General features: G+C 41.3%; 1 protein-coding gene across 3 annotated transcripts in view; it reads right to left on the bottom strand.

Annotated features, from left to right (window-relative positions):
- Positions 1-16,517: 16,517 nt before the first annotated feature.
- TMEM100 (transmembrane protein 100) overlaps positions 16,518-24,689 on the bottom strand; it is a 124,617-nt gene continuing 116,445 nt past the window's right edge. For all 3 annotated transcript variants that reach the window (XM_075349717.1, XM_075349718.1, XM_075349719.1), the window contains exon 3: positions 16,518-20,464. In XM_075349717.1, coding sequence (XP_075205832.1) covers positions 19,993-20,397 — 405 coding nt within the window. In that variant the 5' untranslated portion in view covers positions 20,398-20,464 and the 3' untranslated portion in view covers positions 16,518-19,992. The remainder of the gene's footprint in view (positions 20,465-24,689) is intronic.

The raw sequence follows: 24,689 nt of genomic DNA, 5'->3' as shown, positions 1-24,689 counted from the left end.
AACAGCCATGCAGTGTACATGAGCACTGACAGGATGACCCTCCACCTGTGTAATCCTTGCAGAAATGCTGGCAGCAGTCATTCGTCTATTTTGAAAAGACAACCTCTAGATATGACACAGAGCATGTGCACTCAACTTCTTTGGTCGACCATTGCAAAGCCTGTTCTAAGTGGAACCTGTCTTGTTAAACTACTGTATGGTCTTGGCCACTGTGCTACAACTCAGTTTTAGGGTGTTAGCAATCTTCTTATAGCCTAAAGGCTACTTTACACACTGCGATATCGATCCCGATATCGCTAGTGTGGGTACCCGCCCCCATCTGTTGCGCGACACGGGCAAATCGCTGTCCGTGCCACACAACATCACGCAGATCCGTCACACATACTTACCTGCCCGGCGACGTCGCTGTGAATGGCGAACCGCCTCCTTTCTAAAGGGGCGGTCCGTGCGGCGTCACAGCGACGTCACTGAGCGGCCGCCCAATAGCAGCGGAGGGGCGGAGCTGAGCGGGACGTAACATCCCACCCACCTCCTTCCTTCCGCATTGCGGCCGGGAGGCAGGTAAGAAGAGCTTCCTCGTTCCTGCGGCGTCACACGGAGCGATGTGTGCTGCCGCAGGAGCGACGAACTACATCGTTACTGCTGCAGTAACGATAATCGAGAATGGACCCCCATGTCACCGATGAGCGATTTTGCACGTTTTTGCAACGATGCAAAATCGCTCATCGGTGTCACACGCAGCAACATCGCTAATGCGGACGGATGTGCGTCACAAATTCCGTGACCCCCAACGACTCCACATTAGCGATGTCGCAGCGTGTAAAGCCCCCTTAAGCCATTTTTATGAAGGGCAACAATTCATTTTTTCAGATTCTCAGAGAATTTTTTGCCATGAGATGCCATCTTAAACTTCCAGTGACCAGTATGAGAAAGTGTGTGAGTGATAACACCAAATTTGGTACGCCTGCTCCCAATTCCCACCTGAGACCTTGTGCCACTGAGTCAAATGACAACAGGGATGAAAAATGGCTAATTGGCCACAATGTGGCCATTTTCACTTTTGTTGTGTTGTGTTCAGGTATTTAGAGGGCACATCAATATAGTTATGCAATTTACACAAGCTTGTACAATAACTACTTTACATTGTATCAAAGTGTCATATCATTAAAAGTCCATGAAAAGTAATATTGAAATATTTACAAAAATGTGAGTGGTGTAATTACTATTTTATATATAATATATATATACCGTATATATATACACTCGAAAATGTTGGTACCCTTGAAATTGGCCAGAAAATGAGGCATTTCTCCTAGTAAATTAAAATTATTACAATTACACGTTTTTAATGCACATGTATGTTTCCGTTGTGTGTATTGGACCAACACAAACAAACTGGGAAGTAAGGGAAAATTGGACACACAACTCCAAATATGGGCAGGACAATATTGTTGGCACTTTCAACTTAAAGGAAACCAATCACCAGGATTTTTGTATATAACCTAAAGCCAGTGCTATACTGGCACTATCAGGCTGAGTCTATATATACCTGTAGTCGGCAGCTCGGATGTTTAGGTTTTGAAATAAAAAAAAAGTAAAGTTTATAAAATTAGCTGCTTGTTGACTGACAGTTGCAATGCAGCAGATAATATATTCATAGTTTTCCCCTCCCCCTGTTAGAATTAGCATAAGCATTATGCAAACAATTCACTTTGTCTGTTGCAGGACCTGTGTGAGGTCATATCCATGTGACCAGAAGGGGCGGGGCTTCAGCCAACAAAGCTGGATACCAGGTCATATGGGTATGACCTCACACAGGTTCTGCAACAAAGTGAATCGTTTGTATAATACTTATGCTAATTTTAACAGAGGGAGGGGATAAGTATGAATATATTATCTGCTCCATTGCAGCTGCCACTCAAGAAGCTGCCGATTTTTTTAAACTTTACTTTTTTGGATTCCAAAACCTAAACATCTCAGCTGACCACTAAAGGTATGTAGAGAATCAGCCTGATAGTGCCAGTATAGTACTGGCTTTAGCTTATATACGAACATCCTGGTGATTGGTTCCCTTTAATATTTGGTTGCACACTGTTTGGAATAAATAACTGCAATCAATTGCTTTTCATAACTATCAGCAAGTTTCTTACACCTCTCACTTGGACTTTTGGACCGCTCTTCTTTTGAAAATTTCTCCAAGTCTCTCATATTTGAAGGGTGCTTTCTTCCAACAGCAAGTTTAAGATCTCTCCACACTTGTTCAATGAAATTTAGATTCAGACTCAGTGCTGTCCACTTCAGAACTCTCTAGCACTTTGTTTCCATCCATTTCTAGGTGCTTCTTGAAGAATATTTGGGGTCTATCCTGCTGGAAGACACATGACGTAGGACCCAAACTCAGCTTTCTGACACTGGGCACTACATTGCAACGTAAAATCCTTTCTAATCTTCAGATATCATGGTGCCATGCACACAGTCAAGATACTCAGTGCCAGAAGCAGGAAAACAACCCCAAAACATCTTTGAACCTCCACCATATTTGACTGTAGGTATTGTGTTCTTTTCTTTGAAGGCTTCATTCAATTTTCTGTACACAGTAGAATGATGCTCTTTATCAAAAAGCACTATCTTGGTCTCATCTGTTCACAAGACACTTTCCTAGAAGGATTTTGGCTAACACACATTTTAGCAAAGTGCAGTCTCCCTTTTTTATGTCTCTGTGTCAGCAGTGGGTTTCGCCTGGGTCTACTGCAATAGTTTTTCATTTACATCAAATGTGGACAGATAGCTTGCGCTTACGCTGATGCATCCAAGCTTGCAAGATTGCTTGAATTTCTTTGGAACTTGATTGGGGCTGCTTATTCACCATCTGGACTGTTCTGCGTTGCAAACGTTCATCAATTTATCTCTGCCATCCACGTCTAAGGCGATTAGCTACAGTGCCATGGGTTATAAACTTCTTGATTATGTTGTACTTTGTGGACAAAGGGACATCACGATCATTGGAGATAGACTTGTAACCTTGAAATTGTTGATGTTTCAGCAACTTTGGTTCTAAAGACCTCAGATAGTTTTCTTCTCCTCTTTTATGTTTTCTATGCTTAATTTTTTTCTACGCTTAGTGTGGCACACACAGACGTACAATGGACAGATTGAGTCAATTTCACTCCTTTTTATTTGGTTTCAGGTGCGATTTTTATATTGCCCACATCTGTTACTTGCCACAGGTAAGTTTAAATGAGCATCACATGCTTGACACAAAGTTGATTACCCACAGTTTTGGCAATTATGTTAAATTTTCCTTTTTTCCCTGTTTTTATCGTGTGTTGTTCCAATACACAAAAAGGAAATAAATATGTGCATTACAAGTTGTGTAGTTGCAATATTTTTGTAGAAGTACTTCAATTTTTGGAACAAGTTCAAGGGTGCCAACACTTTTGTGCATGACCATACTGTATATATATATATATATACTGTATATAGGTCTGTACTGTATATATATACAGTTAGGTCCAGAAATATTTGGACAGTGACACAATTTTCGCGAGTTGGGCTCTGCATGCCACCACATTGCATTTGAAATGAAACCTCTACAACAGAATTCAAGTGCAGATTGTAACGTTTAATTTGAAGGTTTGAACAAAAATATCTGATTGAAATTGTAGGAATTGTACACATTTCTTTACAAACACTCCACATTTTAGGCGGTCAAAAGTAATTGGACAAATAAACCAAACCCAAACAAAATATTTTTATTTTCAATATTTTGTTGCGAATCCTTTGGAGGCAATCACTGCCTTAAGTCTGGAACCCATGGACATCACCAAACGCTGGGTTTCCTCCTTCTTAATGCTTTGCCAGGCCTTTACAGCCGAAGCCTTCAGGTCTTGCTTGTTTGTGGGTCTTTCCGTCTTAAGTCTGGATTTGAGCAAGTGAAATGCATGCTCAATTGGGTTAAGATCTAGTGATTGACTTGGCCATTGCAGAATGTTCCACTTTTTTGCACTCATGAACTCCTGGGTAGCTTTGGCTGTATGCTTGGGGTCATTGTCCATCTGTACTATGAAGCGCCGTCCGATCAACTTTGCCGCATTTGGCTGAATCTGGGCTGAAAGTATATCCCGGTACACTTCAGAATTCATCCGGCTACTCTTGTCTGCTGTTATGTCATCAATAAACACAAGTGACCCAGTGCCATTGAAAGCCATGCATGCCCACGTCATCACGTTGCCTCCACCATGTTTTACAGAGGATGTGGTGTGCCTTGGATCATGTGCCGTTCCCTTTCTTCTCCAAACTTTTTTCTTCCCATCATTCTGGTACAGGTTGATCTTTATCTCATCTGTCCATAGAATACTTTTCCTGAACTGAGCTGGCCTCATGAGGTGTTTTTCAGCAAATTTAACTCTGGCCTGTCTATTTTTGGAATTGATGAATGGTTTGCATCTAGATGTGAACCCTTTGTATTTACTATCATGGAGTCTTCTCTTTACTGTTGACTTAGAGACAGATACACCTACTTCACTGAGAGTGTTCTGGACTTCAGTTGATGTTGTGAACGGGTTCTTCTTCACCAAAGAAAGTATGCGGCGATCATCCACCACTGTTGTCATCCGTGGACGCCCAGGCCTTTTTGAGTTCCCAAGCTCACCAGTCAATTCCGTTTTTCTCAGAATGTACCCGACTATTGATTTTGCTACTCCAAGCATGTCTGCTATCTCTCTGATTGATTTTTTCTTTTTTTTCAGCCTCGGGATGTTCTGCTTCACCTCAATTGAGAGTTCCTTAGACCGCATGTTGTCTGGTCACAGCAACAGCTTCCAAATGCAAAACCACACACCTGTAATCAACCCCAGACCTTTTAACTACTTCATTGATTACAGGTTAACGAGGGAGACGCCTTCAGAGTTAATTGCAGCCCTTAGAGTCCCTTGTCCAATTACTTTTGGTCCCTTGAAAAAGAGGAGGCTATGCATTACAGAGCTATGATTCCTAAACCCTTTCTCCGATTTGGATGTGAAAACTTTCATATTGCAGCTGGGAGTGTGCACTTTCAGCCCATATTATATATATAATTGTATTTCTTAACATGTTTTTGTAAACAGCTAAAATAACAAAACTTGTGTCACTGTCCAAATATTTCTGGCCCTGACTGTATATATATATATATATATATATATATATATATATATATATATATATATATACAGTACAGACCAAAAGTTTAGACACACCTTCTCACTCAAAAAGTTTTCTTTATTTTCATGACTCTGAAAATTGTAGATTCCCATTGAAGGCCTCAAAACTATGAATTAACACATGTGGAATGAAATACTTAACAAAAAAGTATGAAATAACTGAAAATATGTCTTATATTCTATGTTCTTCAAAGTAGCCACCTTTTGCTTTGATTACTGCTTTGCACACTCTTGGCATTCTCTTGATGACCTTCAAGAGGTAGTCACCGGAAATTGTCTTCCAACAGTCTTGAAGGAGTTCCCAGAGATGCTTAGCACTTGTTGGCCCTTTTGCCTTCCCTCTGCGGTTAAGCTCACCCCAAACAATCTCAATTGGGTTCAGGTCTGGGGACTGTGGAGGCCAGGTCATCTGGCATAGCACTCCATCACTCTCCTTCTTAGTCAAATAGCCCTTTGAGGCTGGCATCAGAGAGGAAAAACTTACAGATTCCCAGGGTCCTTGAGTCTGCAGCTGCAGAAACAGGGAACTGTCAGATAACAACACGTGCTGCCAATCTCAGAGATTTTCTTACACTCGCTGCCACAGGATTGTCAGCTAATCAAAAAGGTCCGTGGAGCCTCAGTTAGGAGTCTCAACAGAAAATGGCCAGATATCCCTCCGGGAAGGACTAGCCAAGGAGTGGCTCTTTTTAGGAGACCACCATAACCACCATATTGGCCATAGTGGCCCTTTTAGTCAATATCCAGCTCTTGACGAGTTTAAAGATATGACAAGGGAAGGTATCCATCCACAGACAGCTGTTTTGCGGGTATTGCCCCTCATCAGTGTGGAGTAGGATTCTGGCTATTTTCTGTGTTGAGACTCCTAACATAGGCTCCACGGACCTTTTTGATTTGCATACTTCCCAGGGGGCAATGCAACTAGGATTTCACTGTGGTGAGCGCCTTCGCTGGCTGCCGGCAGTGTTTTTTCTGGCTGGTCTCCCCGAGATCAGTGATTGTTTTGTCTTACAGGATTGTCAGCTGGCCTTGTCACATCAGTGACAACACCCATGACCCTTTTTCAATGCTCTTACTGAGGGAAGGGGGTTGTTGGCCAAAAAGTTGAGATACGTGAACCTATCCATTGTCCATCGTCAGTCGTCCTGTCTCCTTTGCAGAAAAGCACCCCTAAAGTATGATGTTTCCACCCCCATGCTTCACAGTTGGGATGGTGTTCTTGGGGTTGTACTCGTATTTCTTCTTCCTCCAAACACAGTAAGTGGAGTTGATACCAAAAAGTTCTATTTTGGTCTTATCTTACCACATGACCTTCTCCCATCCTTTGGATCATCCAGATGGTCATTGGCAAGTTTCAAACAGGCGTGGACATATGCTGGCATAAGCAAGGGGACCTTGCATGCCCTGCAGGATTTTAATCCATGATGACATATTGTGTTACTAATGGTAATCTTTGATACTGTAGTCCCAGGTCTCTTCAGGTCATTGACAGTACGTCCCATGTAGTTCTGAGCTGATTCCTGACCTTCATCAGAATCATCTTTACTCCACGAGGTGAGATCTTGCATGGAGCCCAAGACTGAGTAAGATCGGTTGTCATCTTGTGTGTCTTCAATTTTTTAATAAGTGTGCCAACAGTTGTTGCCTTCTCACCAAGCTGCTTGCCTATTTGTTACTTCACCGCCGGAGTCTGCTCCAGCGACTTCTGCACCGATTGCCAGGCGACGCCGTGTTCCTCCCGTGGATGGTGCGGGTGATGGGAGAGAAGTCGATGCCAGCGGCACCAGTGGGCGTAGGCTCCAATCATCCACTGGGCTGGGTTAGCTTGGGATCTGCAGTACCGCTGGCTGACTGTGGGTGGCATTTGTCTTCCAGCTGAAGTTGCCAGCGTTCAGCTACAGTCAATGGGAAGTCACCACACCCTTCTTATTTCCCCTCCTGTCACATGATCACTGCCAGATATAGTTCTGATTTTCCTGGCTCCTGTTACGTCCTATTCTGTTGGTGATTCCTGTGTTGACTTCTGCGTGTTTTTGACTACCCTTTTGCCTACTGTTTTTGTAACTTGCTGCCCGACCCGGATCTGACCTCTGCTACGTTTGCTGACTACGTCACTGCCTGCCGATTCTGTCCCTGTTCCACAATTCCTGGTTTGACCCTGCCTGACTACTACTCTCATCGGACTGCAGCCTTCCACAGGTAGTGATCTCCAGGGTCCTGTGTAATTCCAAATCCCTGTATAGGGGTTAAAGGGTTTCAGGGTTCTGGGGGTCCTACTTGGTGAGTGGCTTCCCTCTAGCCTCCCCTTTACAGCCCATCTGAGTCTGTGGATCCAGGCAGACCATTGTCCTGTAGCCCATCCAAGACTTGTGCAGGTCTACAATTTTGTACATGCTGCCTTTGGACAGCTTTTTGGTCTTGGCCATAGTGGAGAGGTTGAAGTGTCATTGGTTGTGTGGACAGGTGTCTTTTATACAGGTAACAAATTCAAACAGATGCAATTAATACAGGTAATGAGTGCAGAGTAGGAGGGCTTCTTACAGAAATACTTATTTCATGCATTAAAATGTAAATTATTTATTTAAAAATCATACAATGTGATTTTCAGGATTTGTTTTTATTCTGTCACAGTTGAAGTGTACCTACAATAAAAATGACTGATCTCTAAATTCTTTGTAGGTGAGAAAATTTGCAAAATGAGCAGTGTATCAAATACTTATTTTCCTCACTATATAAATAGTATTAAAATAAAGAATTCCAAATTATTGGATGAATCTACTTTTAGGATAATGGTGTTGAGTTATTTTTATACATTCACTGTAATTATTGCTACTACTAATGCATATTGAAGCTCTTGTGATTTTAAGTTATCTATCTATCTATCTATCTATCTATCTATCTATCACTGTATATTGGTTTAAAAGGGGTTGTTATATTAACCTGCCAAAACCGGCCACCTAAATAGCTGACATTCCTGGCTTAGTCGGCTGGATGAAGTTCTGGGCAGGCCAAGAATGAATGTACTTGAAGAGGTTAAACTCACAACCAAGTAGCAACCGCAATAAACATAACGCAAATAACATGAAATTCCATTCCCCCTCCAACGTCACTGTGACCAGCATACATCAACCAGACTAGGCTTTAGACTGCACTAGGAAACCTTAGTCAACAGCTGTAGCTCCCAGTCCCACAAAACACCTAAACTGTACCGTACTAAAGCTCACTCCCGTTCTGGCAATGCTATCACTAGGAATCCCTTTTTCTTTAATCCACCTGTTCAATTATTTATCATGCTATGTGTTTCCTGTTAATTGTCACTCATGCACAGGCTTTATGTTGTAAGTGGACACCCTAATATTTTTAATGACCTTAAGCAAAGTGATTGACATTGGATAGCCGTGTCAGGTGTTCCTAGTGACGCAATATGTTCTCCCAGCAGCAGGAAAGCTTCCTGTCGTGATTAAGTTGGAGCTATGAATGTAACAAAATGTGTTGTCAACTTTCCTCTGATGCAAGACATTTTATTATAGTGTCTGGTAACAGAGCAATGTAGCAACGCAAACAGTGGCTTTAAATACACCGCTCTGCTCTGCTCTCCCCCCATCCAGCCTTCTACATGTATAGCAAGTCCTATTTTAAAACACTGGCATCGGAGATATTTATCAATCCACCGATGTGCCCTCAAATCTCCAGATGAATCCAGAATTTATCTGTGCTTAGCTCCGAATCCATGATATAACACAATTCCAAACATGTATATAAAATTCTAAATATTTGTGGGATTATATTAAATGAAAAAATGGTTGTGCATATTTACATCGAATACCATTTTTGTATTAAAATATTTATGTTTAAAAAATTTTAACATTATTAATACCAAAAGGATAATAGCAATAGCTTATATATTTTATTGTAGAGTAAAGTATAATGAAAAAACAAAACTGGATGGATAATTACAAAATGTAGTGAGAAAAGGCATGCCTGAACACATTGGATAGGGTGAGAGATGGAGACCATGAATGAGCCATCTCAGACGTTCAGACAGATACAGACCAAATATAGGTGCATCTCAATAAATTAGAATATCATCAAAAAGTTAATTTCAGTAATTTAAAACACAAACGTGAAACACATATTATATACACTTTTTCCTTCTACTCAACTTTCCATTAATATACTTGGATACAGCACTTTGTGAACAGTCAGTTTCTATAGCAATGACTTTTTGTGGCTTACCCTCCTTGTGGAGTGTGTCAATGACTGCCTTGTGGATATCTGTCAAGTCAGCAGTCTTCCACGTGATTGTGTAGCCTACTGAACCAGACTAAGGGACCATTTTAAGTGCTTAGGAAGCCTTTGCAGCTGTCTTGTGGTATTATTCTAATTTCCTGATATGATGATTGGGTTTTCATTGTCTGTAATCCATAATCATCAACATTAACAGAAATAAACACTTGAAATAGATCCCTCTGTAATTAATCTTTATAATATATGTGTTTCCTTTTTGTATTGAATTACTGAAATAAATTAACTTTTTGATGATATTCCAATTTATTGAGATGCACCTGTACATACCTGTCTAACTAAGCAGATGACTAAATGATTGAGTAAAAAAATGAAAGTCATTTCCCCCCAAAAATGTGACAGATGTTCAAAGAGAAGTCAATGATCCCAAATTAGCAGCAAACATTTGACACTTCCATATTTCAAATAGTTTATGTATGTTCTTTTAGGATAATACCTGATTTGAGGATGTTTTATTAAACTGTGGACCAAGATCCCATCTGGCAAACTCTTTTTTTCTATCTAATTTTACAGATGACAATGGCCTGATACATCCATCCACATCACAATCCATGATTCATGCCCAGCAGGCAGGTTTCGTCTGCACTTTATCAAGAGTTTTATATTACAGATGTAACCTTAGCTATGGTCTTAGCATACTAGAAATGTGAACTTGACTGTGTTCACAAATTGCTATGTACCGTAAGTCTCGATAACACTTTGCCTAGTAAGCACAGCTGTTATTATTCCAGACGTGTCTTGCCTTCTGTTTCTGTATCAAACTGTGGCTTCATAGCATTCACTTTTGACAACCATATTATGTTTCATGTGGTTACTTCTTTTGTACCTGGCGGTAAAAGTTAAAAACATGTAATTGTTCCATCCTACACACTGTGTAGAGACATTTTGTGGCATCAACAGGCAAATATTTATGGTTTCATCAGATAAAGGCCACGTTCACACGTTCAGAATTTGGTCAGTATTTTACATGGGTATTTGTAAGCCAAAATCAGGAGGGGCCCCATCAGAGGAAAAGTATAATAGAAACACGGGCACCACTTCTGTATTTATTACCAACTCCTGTTTTTGAACCACAAATAGTGATATAAAATACTGACCAAATACTGATCTTGTGAACATGGCCAAAGGCTTCACTCTAACTTATAGCTTGTGAGTGTAGCTCAGTTGGAAGTGTACAGACATAGATGGCATAAACTTCATGCTTCATTTAGTTGTTAAGACCTTTTCTTCTCAAATTGGTCCAAAAAATATGTATACTCACCTCCTGCTCCTCTTTAGAACTACTTGAGTCCTCTAACGGTCATTTTTTTCTGACAGGAACAGTCATGTCATTGCTGTAGAAGTGTCCGACTCATTTAAGTTATACACTGACTATATTAAAGATTGTACGGCAGTTGTTTTTCTTTTCTAGAGTGTTATCCATTGTTGGAAGACACCTTATTAATGGGCTCAAAGAGTTGAGAAAAAAAATGTGCTCATCTCTCAAACCATGGGAGGACATACCATTGCAAACTGTGTGGCCACAAGGGCCCAAGAAGTTAGGGGTTCCATTTATACCTCCAAAACAGATGCAATTTTGCATTTTTATGATCTTTTGGGCTACAAAGGGCCCATATAAAGAAGAAAGGAGGATGGTCTCCAGCATCCATGGAAGGTACAGGTGAGTAAATTAAAAAAGTCTTTATTGAAAAATCATTAAAAACACACATGGAGCCATTTGTAAACCACCATGATACAGACAGGGGAGGATAACCTACACGTTTCAGCGAAAAGACACCTTATTCATGTCCTCCATGAATAAGGTGTCTTTTTGCCGAAAGCATAGGTTTATCCTCCCCTGTCTTTATCATGGTGGTTTACATCTGGCTCCATACTTTTTTTTAATGATTTTTCAATAAAGAATTTTTCAATTTACTCACCTGTACCTTATGTGGATGCTGGAGAATATCCTCTTTTTCTTCTTTGCAAGATTCAGTCCCAACCCAGGACGTTCCGTGCACCGGCTGTGACATCCTCCATCAAAGTGGGTGAGCTGATCTTCCTTGTTTTCATAAGGGCCCATATACTCTTCTTTCACAGGGACCCTTTTCAGTTTGTGTCCACCACTGTCCCAGAACACACTGCTCCTTCATAGTTAACACTAAGCTACTGCTGATACGCATTCAGCGGGGGCGTCATGTGTGCTCTGGAGCCAATCAGCAGCTGATAATTGGCTTTTAGAGCTAGAAGAGACATTGACTACACAGCCCTAGTACTCTCTGCATCCATTAATAAGGGATCATCCAGTAGTGGTGTTTTCATTATACTTGGCTAAAACATATCTACATTTATAGTATACAGAGGATAAAAACACAAATTCCTTGCGCATTGAGGACCCAATTTATAAATAAGCTCTAATGTATGAGTGTAAGCTTTCTAGATTTACATTATAGCAGTCGTTCTGTAGTGGGAAACAGTTAACCCGTCTTCACATGATCACACAAATCCCTGTTGATTTCATATTGCACATCAAGCTGAGCAACCTGTGGATATTGCTGTGTTGAAAGTCGGATGTAATTGTTCTTTTGAACAAGCGATATGACAGTGAGAACTTCCTATGAGTTTATTTTTTCCTCTGGAGCTGCAGGATTCATGTTTGGTGATAGGAAAGGCTTCATACAAGCAGCATTTTTTTCCATGATTACGGCTACTGTCTATTAGTTGACCAATTGTGGCTAATACAGTATATCTTCAACACTCGGGAATCAGTTATACTTCTGATGGCTTGCTCATGAGAACGATGTTCATGCATTTTGGCTACTGATGTTGGTTATTTACAGTGGCAGACGCATAAGAGATGGAGCCCAAATTTCACACTGGGGCACCTCATTATAATGTTTTGCTTTACTACCCAGGACAAAGAGTAGTGGGCTTTGTTTCCCCCTTCATCCACTTTTTTTGTAATAATGTATCAATAGTTGAGAAAGGAATCCTGTGCAGAGTCTTTCAACTAAGGCTATGTGCACACATTGAGTATTTGGTGAGATTTTTACCTCGGTATATGTAAGACAATACCAGGAGTGGAACAATCAGTGGAAAAATATAATAGAAACCTGTGCATCACTTCTACATTTTCCACACACTCCTGGTTTTGTCTGGTGAGTTTTTTAGCTCAGTATTTGAAAGACACAACCGGGAGTGGGTAAGAAATACAGAAGTGGTGACGTACTTCTTGTATTTGTATTATACTTTTCCTCTGACTGTTCCACTCCCCATGGCATACAAATACTGAGGTAAAGAACTCACCAAGTGGAAAAGTATAATAGAAACCTGTGCACCACCTCTGTATTTTTTACCCACTCCTGTCTTAAGGCTGCTTTACACGCAGCGACATCGCTAGCAATGTCGCTCGTGAAAGCACCCACCCCCGTCGGTTGTGCGTCAAGGGCAAAATGCTGCCCGTGGCGCACAACATCTCTAGGACCCGTCACACGGACTTAACTGCCTAGCGACGTCGCTGTGGCCAGCAAACAGCAACCTTTCTAAGGGGGCGGTTCGTGCGGCGTCACAGCGACGTCACATGGCAGCCGTCCAATAGAAGCGGAGGGGCGGAGAGCGGCTGAAAGAAAGCGACGCCCACCTCATTGCCGGAGGACGCAGGTATGGTGTTGTTCCTTGTTCCTGGGGTGTCACACGTAGCGATGTGTGCTGCCTCAGGAATGACAAACAACCTGCGTCCTGCAACAGAAACGATATTTGGGATCAGAACGACGTGTCAACGATGAACGATTAGGTGAGTAATTTTGATTGTTAGCAGTCGTTCGTACGTTTCACACGCAACGACGTCGCTAACGAAGCCGGATGTGCGTCACGAATTCCGTGACCCCAACGACATCTCGTTAGCGATGTCATTGCGTGTAAAGTCCCCTTTACAAATATTGAGGTAAAAAACTCACCAAATGCTCAACATATGCACATGGCCTTAAACAGTCATGTGCACTAGCCCTGAACCCTTAAGGACACATGCACACCATGAGTATTTGGTCAGTTTTTCACCTCAGCATTTGAAAGACAAAACTAAGAGTGCGTAAAAAATACAGAAGTGGTGTTTGTGTTTCTATTATACTTTTCCTTTGATTGCTCCACTCCTGGTTTTGTCTTGCAAATACTGAGGTAAACAACTCACCAAATATTCAATGAGTGCACGTGGCCTTAAGAGTTAAGGACTCGTGCACACAACTGTTTAAGGCCACATGCACATGTTGAGTATTTGGAGAGTCTTTTATCTCAGTATTTGTAAGCCAAAACCAGGAGTGGGTAAAAATGCAGAAGTGGTGACAGGTTTCTACTATACTTTTCCTCTGAGGCCATGAGCACACAGTGAGTATTTGATTAGATTTTCACCACAGTATTTGTAAGCCATGAGGAGAGGAACAGTCAGAGGAAAAGTATAATAGAAATACGTCACCACTTCTGCATGTTTTACCCACTCCTGGTTGAGTCTTTCAAATACTGATCGAATACTCAACGTCTGCAAGTGACCTTAAGGCCGCTTTACACGCTGCCATATTGTTATCGATGTCGCTAGCGTGGGTACCCGCCCCCATCTGTTGTGCAACACGGGCAAATCGCTGCCCGTGCCGCACAACATCGCCCAGACCCGTCACACTACTTACCTGCCCGGCGACGTCGTTGTGACCGGCGAACCGCCTCCTTTCTAAGGGGGCGGTTCGTTCAGCGTCACAGTGACATCACAGCTGCGTCACTGAACCGCCGCACAATAAAAGCGGAGGGGCGGAGATGAGCGGGACGTAACATCCCGCCCACCTCCTTCCTTCCACATAGCGGCCGGGAGGCAGGTAAGGAGAGGTTCCTCGTTCCTGCGGTGTCACACGGAGCGATGTGTGCTGCCGCAGGAACGAGGAACAACTTCGTTACTTCTGCAGTAACGATTTTTGAGAATGGACCCCCATGTCACCGATGAGCGATTTTGCACGTTTTTGCAACGATGCAAAATCGCTCATAGGTGTCACGCGCAACGACATCGCTAATGCGGCCGGATGTGCATCACCAATTCCGTGACCCCAACGAGTTCACATTAGCGATGTCGTAGCATGTAAAGCCCCCTTTAGACAGTCGTGTGCACAAACTCTGAACTCTTAAGGCCACGTGCACTCATTGAATATTTGGTGATTTTTTTCCTCAGTATTTGTGCACGTGGCCTCAGCGGAGAAGGTACGGGCACTGCTTCTGCATTTTTTACCCACTCCTGGTTTTGTCTTACAAATACTGAGGTAAAAAACTCACCAAATATTCAACGTGTATGTGGTCTTTAGAGTATGTGAGCACTATTTGGAGCATCAAAATGATGCAGTTTACATTACCTGTAAGACGAATGAGATTTATGGACTATTATGCACACGTTGCTTACTTTTTTCCTTGCATATCTGATACAATTTCAAATTTGATCCATGTCAATTCTTTCAGCACTTTTGCAGTTATTCACCCTTTCAATTGATTGGGGAAAAAACAAGTCAAAAACACATCAAAAGCTAGCTTATTTTATGTGGCGTTTTTCCTGGCAGACTCATTTTTGGTGCAGAAATTTCTGAACGTGTGCAAATACTCTTACATAATTTATGATAGTACCCGCTAGGCCTGGGACTTATACAAATGTTTAATCAGCTTGTAAAGTACATACTATACATATGTGAACATTCACAAAAAAGGCAGACAATCATCAGTGTTGAAACACGGGCAGACATACAGTATAAGGCTGGTTTCAGACGTCCGTGTTTTAGGTAAATGTGACATCCGTTTCTAACACGGATGTCACATTGTGTACTCACACAGCTCTGTTTTCACACGGACCGTGTGGCCCCGCTATTTCAAACGGAGACGTGTCCGTTTTTTCTCCGGCAGCACGGGTGTCACACGGACCGCACACTGATGTGATCCGTGTGACATCAGTGTGACATGGACCGGAGAAAACACGGGTTTTTAAGTAAAAAGATTTTTTATATTTACCTGTATGCAGTGAGGCTGTCTCCGGCTCTGCTGCCTCCCGCTCCTGACCCCCGCTCATTATTTTCATTGATTATTCACTGCAGTGAGCAGCTGGGAACAGGGGCATCACGGTGATAGCGCTGGAGACAAAACCGCCAAGGACAGCATCACCGAGGACAGCATCGCTGGGGACATCGCTAGTGACAGGTGAGTATCCTACCAGAAGTGTGTGTGCAGGGATGTTCAGGAGGTCATCGGATTTCCCAATGAACTCTGATGACCTCCTGATGACACCCCTGCGACAACTGCGCTACAGCGAGTGTCACAATGGTGACTTCCAGGGGTTCATGAGAGTTCATTGGGAACTGCGATGACCCCCTGGATGTCACTGCACAAACTGCTGTATACTCACCTGTCACCAGCGATGTCCCCGGCGGTGCTGTACCCAGTCTGTCCCTGCGATGCTCCGGCTTCCTCTGGCAGTGAATAATCATGAGCGTGGGTTAGGAGCGGGAGGCAGCAGAGCAGAAGACATCACCGCTGGATACAGGTAAATATAGGACATATTTTTATTGCAGAGACACGTGTTTTACCCGGTACGTGTCATACGTATGCAAACACAGATGTCACACGTGTGACACATGCATGACACACGTATGACACACGTGTGACCATAACCATACGTGCGACTGGTACCTGATAAAACATGGACGTCTGAAACCGGCCTAAGGTCCAGCTTAGCCCTGTATTTCAGTGAGGACACAAATGGGAATCCAGACATAGCAGTCCAATAATGGTGAAAAAATCTACACAAATTAAAGATTCATCACCATAGCCTGAATGTAATATTAGCTCAATGCAGAATTTATAAAACATCACAGACATTAGAGATTGTTCACATCAACTGGATGCCCTGTCGAAATTTTTATCTGGATTTGCTATAAAATCCTGACAAGAAATCTAAAATTACCAATAAAATAACCTGCAAAAAGATTTAAATACATTAATTCCGAATAAAAAACACATGCCTTAATAGCAGCACTATTTTTTAATAAAACATATATCTCATACAAAAACAGACCAAAAAGTGCTAGGTTGAATAAGTTTATCGTTAATTTAAAAAAGGTGACACATTTAAGTATAAATCACATTTAAGACAAACAGAATTACATTAGCCATCTAAATACACTGTAAATACAACATAAGTAAAAAAATTCTACAAGTACCACCAATATCATTCACTGCAGCACAATGAAGTACTGACATCCAAGATTTGATTTCAGATCTATGTCACAGACACTAGATTAGCTTTCTTGTACTTTAGTTTTGTGGAATAATTGCTACAACAGACATTGTATCCTTCATTGAACTTCCAAAATACAGTTTAATTATCTGCAAAGCTGAACGTATAAACAAGTCATTTAGATGCATATTATTTGTGGAGACAATCATAATGTTTGCTAGATATGCCATCACTGGTTTCTTTAATAATAGGATTGAATGGGGTTTCTAGAAGTGATAAATAAAGCTTATTTTACTAAAAATTCATAGCATACTCTGTATACAGATATTGCCAAGAGCAGGTTTGAAGGCATTATACTATTGGGCCAAAATTGTTAAATACAGTGATGTAATATAGAGAGCACAGAAATTACAAATGCTTCCAAGCCCTGGTGCCTCATAAGGCTCAATAGCCCTACTACTCTATAGGAGGACACCAGTATGATGTTTGGGGAGGCCCCAATTGGAGAGGCTTACATAAAGCCCACTGACCACACTACTAAATAGAAGACCAGCATAATACTTGGGAAGGAACCATTTGAGAAGACCCACATAAAGTCCGCTGGACCCACTGCTTCATAGGAGGACACCAGCATGATGCTTGGGGAGGTCTCCATAAATCCAGTCCAATGGACCCACTACTACATAGGAGGACACCAATATGATGCTTGGGGATGACCACATAAAGCCAAATTGCCAAGTCAGAAAATGATGCTTTGGGAGGCCCACATGAAACCTAATTGCCTCCCCACTACATAGGAGGACACCACATGAAACTTGGGTATGTCCTTGTAAGGTTTAGCCTCAAGTTCCACCTATTAAAGGGAATCTCTCAGTAGGATCAACTGACCTCAGTCGTCTACATTGGCATGCAAGTCATAGAAAATTGAAAAAAATGATACTTTGACATCTGAGATCAGATGTCTAATTCCAGAGAAATCCACTTCTTAATATGTAAATGAGCTGTTAAAATCTATGCTTCAGATATAGATCTCCCTGAGAATCTGTCTCCAGAGCTTCTTTTAAATGAAAGGGAACACTACGAATTCAAGACATGTAGATCAGCAGAGAAGACTGTCAGTTACTACATGTCTGGTAACATTGGTAACACCTCTTTTCATTTAAAAGAAGCTCTGGATGCATACTCTTAGGGAGATAACACATGTTATCCTGAAAAGTGAATTATACTAGATTTACCCACGAAATATGACAATAAGGAGAATTGGTCCAAGGCTTTACTGTAGGACTATAACAGCCATTTTCTAACAATTTAATAAAATATATTACCCATGTGCCAGTTTGAAAATCCTATAGGTAAATGGACAGAAGGGAAAGTTGGTTAAAACATGGTCAAGTATTTCAGCTTATCCCATCATAACATCCATTCCTTTCCTAGTCACAGATCTAATGAAGGAAAGAGGGGGGGGGGATGTTGTGGAGAGACTTGAGTTGAGGTTGGACCCAAATATGTTCGTTATACAGTGTACTTCTTTGCTATTATACAGTATTATTATGCTGAAATGTCACCCACATTTACCAGTAGTTTACTAACATAATAAGAAGGAGATGATGCACCCATATGGGGATTATATAAAACCTGAGGTTTTCAAAATTGGTAACTGAAAGTCATAATAGGACAATTTCATGAGACACATTCTATTTGACTGACAACTAGTTGAAGAAAACGATCTTGTCCTAATGCGGGCGTCACACGGTACGATATATGTGGCGATATGTCATCGGGGTCACGTCGTTAGTGACGCACATCCGGCATCATCAGAGATATCGTACCGGGTGACACCTATGAACGAGTAGAAATACTCACCTTCTCGTTCATCATTGACACGTCGTTCATTTTCATAATATCGTCCCTCCTTCTGTGCTCCGGTTGTTCGTCGCTCCCGTGGCAGCACACATCGCTCTGTGTGACACCCCGGGAGTGACGAACACAACTTACCTGCGTCCCGCCGGCAATTCGGAAGGAAGAGGTGGGTGGGATGTTTACGTCCCGCTCATCTCCGCCCCTCCGCTTCTATTGGCCGGCTGCTGTGTGACGTCGCTGTGACGCCGGACATCCCTCCCCCTTCAGGAAGAGGATGTTCGCCGACCACAGCGAAGTCACCCGGGAGGTAAGTACGTGTGACGGGGATTTAATGACTTTGTGCGCCACGGGCAACTAATTGCCCGTGACGCACAAACAACGGGGGCGGGTGTGATTGCTTATGCAATCGCACGATTTACCATCCCGTGTGACGCCCGCATTAGGTGACAACTGGAAATGCCAATAAGTTGTGGGTATAGAATATATTAGATTCCGCCCAAAATATTTGTTCTCTATATGTCTTGATTTTACTTAGAATATTTATTTGGGTAGTATGTGTCAATGCCTCATAATCCATATTTAATTTTGTAGACTTCAGAAGTATTTTCCTGTTCTGGTAATATCTATTCATTTTTAATACCGCATATCACTCTAGGCTTAATTTAATTATTATGGCTACTGTAGTGTCTGCAAGTATATTTTGTGCAAATTAGACATGAATCACTCATTAGGATGTAATTCTTAATCTAATGATACATCTAATAGGCTTCTAACATCTTTATACCTATTATTACATTATGCATGTGCAGTTCCCCTTATTGATTTCACTTTAATGTGGCTTGAGTTATAATAGAGGAGTTAATAGCCAAAAACATTACAGCTGCTGTTACTTTACTATAATCCACATAAAAAATGACTCAATATCACAACTCGCCTAACAAAACAAAGTAAACTTAGGCTATATGTGTGTCCTATTTTTCCAGCAAAAATGGACAACCATTGGGCAAGAAGTGCTCCCCTTGAGGACATCATTGGCCTTCAGAGTGAAAACAACATGGGATAGATCAAAATATATGCAAGTATCTACATAACATTAACATTGCTGCTCTGGTTACAGAATAGGTGTATTAAAGATAATTGGAACCAACCAACCAAATATTGCTATTATAATCTGACGTTCTTATAATATCCAACCTGTATGGCACAATTTCAGGAACTGAAATTAGAAAACAGTATGAGAAATGCACTGACCCTAAATGTTAAAATGAACCCTATCACAATCGTCACAACCTCAACTTAATGCACAAATAAATGCCAAAGCTCAATTGTTTAAAAAACGTCCAATCTGCCCAACTAACGTAGAAGAGTTGCAGTCCACATCATTCAAGATGTCCTCCACCATTAAGCAAATAAACACCTTTGGTTTGCCACCAATGCTGTCTGGCTCTCTCTCCTTTTAGCTCTCTTTTTCCGTTGCCTAATTTTCCAGCACAGTGCACTGGAGCAGACCAGAAGAAGTCCAGAAGAAAGTAGGACCAGCCCAAAGACAGAGATAATGGATCCATGAGAGTTGAAGCTATAAGCCACTGCTGTGACTACAATGCCTGCTATTAAAATAACCACTCCAAAAGGGATTGTGCAACGATAGCAAGATAGCTCTGCTCCACCTGTCGCTGCAGTCAGTTGGGTTTCATTCATTCTAGGAATAGTTGTAATCACACAGTCATTGGCACGCTTCTCCACCATCATGGGGTCTGAAGACTTTGGAGAACCCAAAAGTATATCTTTGATAGGCTGCTCCATCATTTTGTTTCCATCGATGCTTGAGGTGTGAATTTATGCAACTTCTTTATGGGGTCCAAATCTAATTAACCTGTGCAAAAAAAAGCCAGATTAGTTCAATAAAAATGCATATATAAAATGTAAGCATAACAAGTTCAAAATATAACATGGTTGTTAATTCATTTGAATAAGTGTGATTTTAGCTGGATGAACATACTGTGGCGTTTTGAAGCTGGACTCACAGTGGCTTTAATTTGAGAAAAGGTTGGTTTCAAAAATGATACAACCCGTTTAATAGGTGTCATTATGGGGACCTGCACTTCAAAGTTGGCCCCACTGTATTTATGTACTAATATTTATAGAAAAAAAGATAGTTTTCCATCTCCATCCAAATGGATTAAAATTAGCACTTTATTTCAAACATTTAAAGTCCGTAGAAGAGTGGTGAATGAATACTGATCATCAACACATTTCAAACACTATGTGCGTTCTTGATCATTATATTAATATTGCAATAATGCACATAGTGTTTGAAACACATTGCTGATCAACATCCAATCTCCATTCTTTTATGGATTTTAAATATTTTATCAAAATTGCTCATTTTAACCCATTTGCAACAACTTCTGCTCCAGGCTCTCCAAAGTCTGAAGTTGGAAACCTAAGTGAGCTGGCATTTTCTTGTTTACATTAATATAAATAGCATACAGGTTTAACATTTTAAAGCAGCACTCCAGCACTTTTTTCAGCACTCGAGTTGCGAGTGACTCGTGTGTAACTCGCGTGAGTCTCACATTGCATCACCCGGCACAGCTGTACACTCTCTGGACAGGAGCATCTCAGCTGCATGGAAATACATGCAGCTGACCCCGCTCCTGTCAAGAGAGTGTGCGGCCGTGCCGGGTGATGCGATGTGAGACTCACGCGAGTCACTCGCAAGTGTGACTCTAGCCTAAAGTGAGAATTGTCTTAATTTTGAGACTTGATATTCAGAGACTTTGGATTTAGGAACTTTAGAAAGAAGTGATGTTAATTCACAGATTGTATTTAATTGTATGCAGTGGTTACGGAAAGTATTCAGACCCCTTTAAATTTTTCACTCTTTGTTTCATTGCTGCCATTTGGTAAATTCAAAAAAGTTCATTTTTTTCTCATTAATGTACACTCTGCACCCCATCTTGACAGAAAAAAAACAGAAGTGTAGAAATTCTTGCAAATGTATTAAACAAGAAAAACTGAAATACAGTCATATGAAAAAGTTTGGGCACCCTTATTAATGTTAACCTTTTTTCTTTATAACAATTTGGGTTTTTGCAACAGCTTTTTCAGTTTCATATATCTAATAACTGATGGACTGAGTAATATTTCTGGATTGAAATGAGGTTTATTGTACTAACAGAAAATGTGCAATCCGCATTTAAACAAAATTTGACCGGAGCAAAAGTATGGGCACCCTTATCAATTTCTTGTTTTGAACACTCCTAACTACTTTTTACAGACTTACTAAAGCACTAAATTGGTTTTGTAACCTCATTGAGTTTTGAACTTCATAAGCTGGTGTATCCAATCATGAGAAAAGGTATTTAAGGTGGCCACTTGCAAGTTGTTATCCTATTTGAATCTCCTATGAAGAGTGGCATCATGGGCTCCTCAAAACAACTCTCAAATGATCTGAAAATAAAGATTATTCAACGTAGTTGTTCAGGGGAAGGATACAAAAAGTTGTCTCAGAGATTTAAACTGTCAGTTTCCACTGTGAGGAACATAGTAAGGAAATGGAAGAACACAGGTACAGTTCTTGTTAAGCCCAGAAGTGGCAGGCCAAGAAAAATATCAGAAAGGCAGAGAAGAAGAATGGTGAGAACAGTCAAGGACAATCCACAGACCACCTCCAAAGACCTGCAGAATCATCTTGCTGCAGATGGTGTCAATGTGCATCGGTCAACAATATAGTGCACGTTGCACAAGGAGAAGCTGTATGGGAGAGTGATGCGAAAGAAGCCGTTTCTGCAAGCACGCCACAAACAGAGTCGCCTGAGGTATGCAAAGGCACATTTGGACAAGCCAGTTACATTTTGGAAAAAGGTCCTGTGGACTGATGAAACAAAGATTGAGTTGTTTGGTCATACAAAAAGGCGTTATGCATGGAGGAAAAAAAACACAGCATTCCAAGAAAAGCACTTGCTAAACACAGTAAAATTTGGTGGAGGTTCCATCATGCTTTGGGGCTGTGTGGCCAATGCCGGCACCGGGAATCTTGTTACAGTTGAGGGTCGCATGGATTCAACTCAGTATCAGCAGATTCTTGACAATAATGTGCAAGAATCAGTGACAAAGTTGAAGTTACGCAGGGGATGGATATTTCAGCAAGACAATGATCCAAAACACCGCTCCAAATCTACTCCGGCATTCATGCAGAGGAACAATTACAATGTTCTGGAATGGCCATCCCAGTCCCCAGACCTGAATATCATTGAAAATCTGTGGGATGATTTGAAGCGGCTGTCCATGCTCGGCGACCATCAAACTTAACTGAACTGGAATTGTTTTGTAAACAGGAATGGTCAAAAATATCTTCATCCAGGAGCCAGGAACTCATTAAAAGCTACAGGAAGCGACTAGTTTTTTTATTTTTGCAAAAGGAGGATCTACAAAATATTAATGTCACTTTTATGTTGAGGTGCCCATACTTTTGCACCGGTCAAATTTTGTTTAAATGCGGATTGCACATTTTCTGTTAGTACAATAAACCTCATTTCAATCCAGAAATATTACTCAGTCCATCAGTTATTAGATATATGAAACTGAAATAGCTGTTGCAAAAACCTAATTTGTTATAAAGAAAAAGGTTAACATTAATAGGGGTGCCCAAACGTTTTCATATGACTGTATCACATGGTCATAAGTATTCAGGAACTTTGCTCAGTATTGAGTAGAAGCACCCTTTTCAGCTAGTACAGCCATGAGTCTTCTTGGGAATGATGCAACAAGTTTTTCACACCTGGATTTGGGGATCCTCTGCCATTCTTCCATGCAGATCCTCTCCAGTTCCATCAGGTTGGATGGTGAATGTTGGAGGACAGCCATTTTCAAGTCTCTCCAGAGATGCTCAATTAGGTTCAGGTAAGGGCTTTGGATGGGCCAGTCAAGAATGGTCACAGAGTTGTTCTGAAGCCACTCCTTTGTTATTTTAGCTGTGTGCTTAGGGTCATTGTCTTGTTGGAAGGTGAACCTTCGGCCAAGTCTGATGTCCAGAGCACTCTGGAAGAGGTTTTCTTCCAAGATAAAAGGGAAAAACACCCCCATAGCATGATGCTGTCACCACCATGTTTCACTGTTGGGACTGTATTGGGCAGTGGCCTGTTTTTCTCCACACATGCCACTTACAGTTATCACCAAAAAATTCTATCTTCGTCTCATCAGACCAGAGAATCTTATTTCTCATAGTCTGGGATTCCTTCATGTGTTTTTTTTTTGCAAACTCAATGCGGGCTTTCATATGTTCTGCACTGAGGAGAGGCTTCGGTCTTGCCACTCTGCCATAAAAGGCCTGACTGGTGGAGGGCTGAAGTGATAGTTGACTTTGTGGAACTTTCTCCCATCTCCCTACTGCTTCTCTGGAGCTCAGTCACAGCGATCTTGGGGCTCTTCTTTACCTCTCTCACCAAGGCTTTTCTCCAACGATTGCTCATTTTGGCTGGATGGCCAGGTCTAGGAACAGTTCTGGTGGTCCCAAACTTCTTTCATTTAAGGATTATGGAAGCCACTGTGCTCTTAGGCACCTTGAGTACTGCAGAAATTCTTTTGTAACCTTGGCCAGATCTGAACCTTGCCACAATTCTGTCTCTGAGCTCCCTGGGCAGTTCCTTTCACCTCATGATTATCATTTGATCTGACATGCACTATGAGCTGTGAGGTCTTATATAGACAGGTGTGTGCCTTTCCAAATCAAGTCCTCAGTTTAATTAAACACAGCTGGACTCCAATGAAGGAATAGAACCATCTCAAAGAGGATCACAAGAAAATGGACAGCATGTGACTTAAATAAGAGTGTCTGAGCAAAGGGTCTGAATACTTATGACCATGTGATAGTTCCATTTTTCTTGTTTAATAAATTTGCAAACATTTCTACATTTCTGGGGTTTTTTTTCTGTCAAGATGGGGTGCAGAGTGTACATTAATGAGAAAAAATGAAATTTTTAGAACTTACCAAATGGCTGCAATGAAACAAAGAGGGAAAACTTTAAAGGGGTCTGCACACCCACTGTATATTCATGCACTTGTGCAAATGAGTTCAATTATTTGCAATCTCATCC

This window comes from Anomaloglossus baeobatrachus, chromosome 5 (genome assembly GCF_048569485.1).
Source record: "Anomaloglossus baeobatrachus isolate aAnoBae1 chromosome 5, aAnoBae1.hap1, whole genome shotgun sequence".
Taxonomy (NCBI): Eukaryota; Metazoa; Chordata; class Amphibia; order Anura; family Aromobatidae; genus Anomaloglossus; species Anomaloglossus baeobatrachus.
This window is presented reverse-complemented; position numbering and strand designations above follow the sequence as displayed.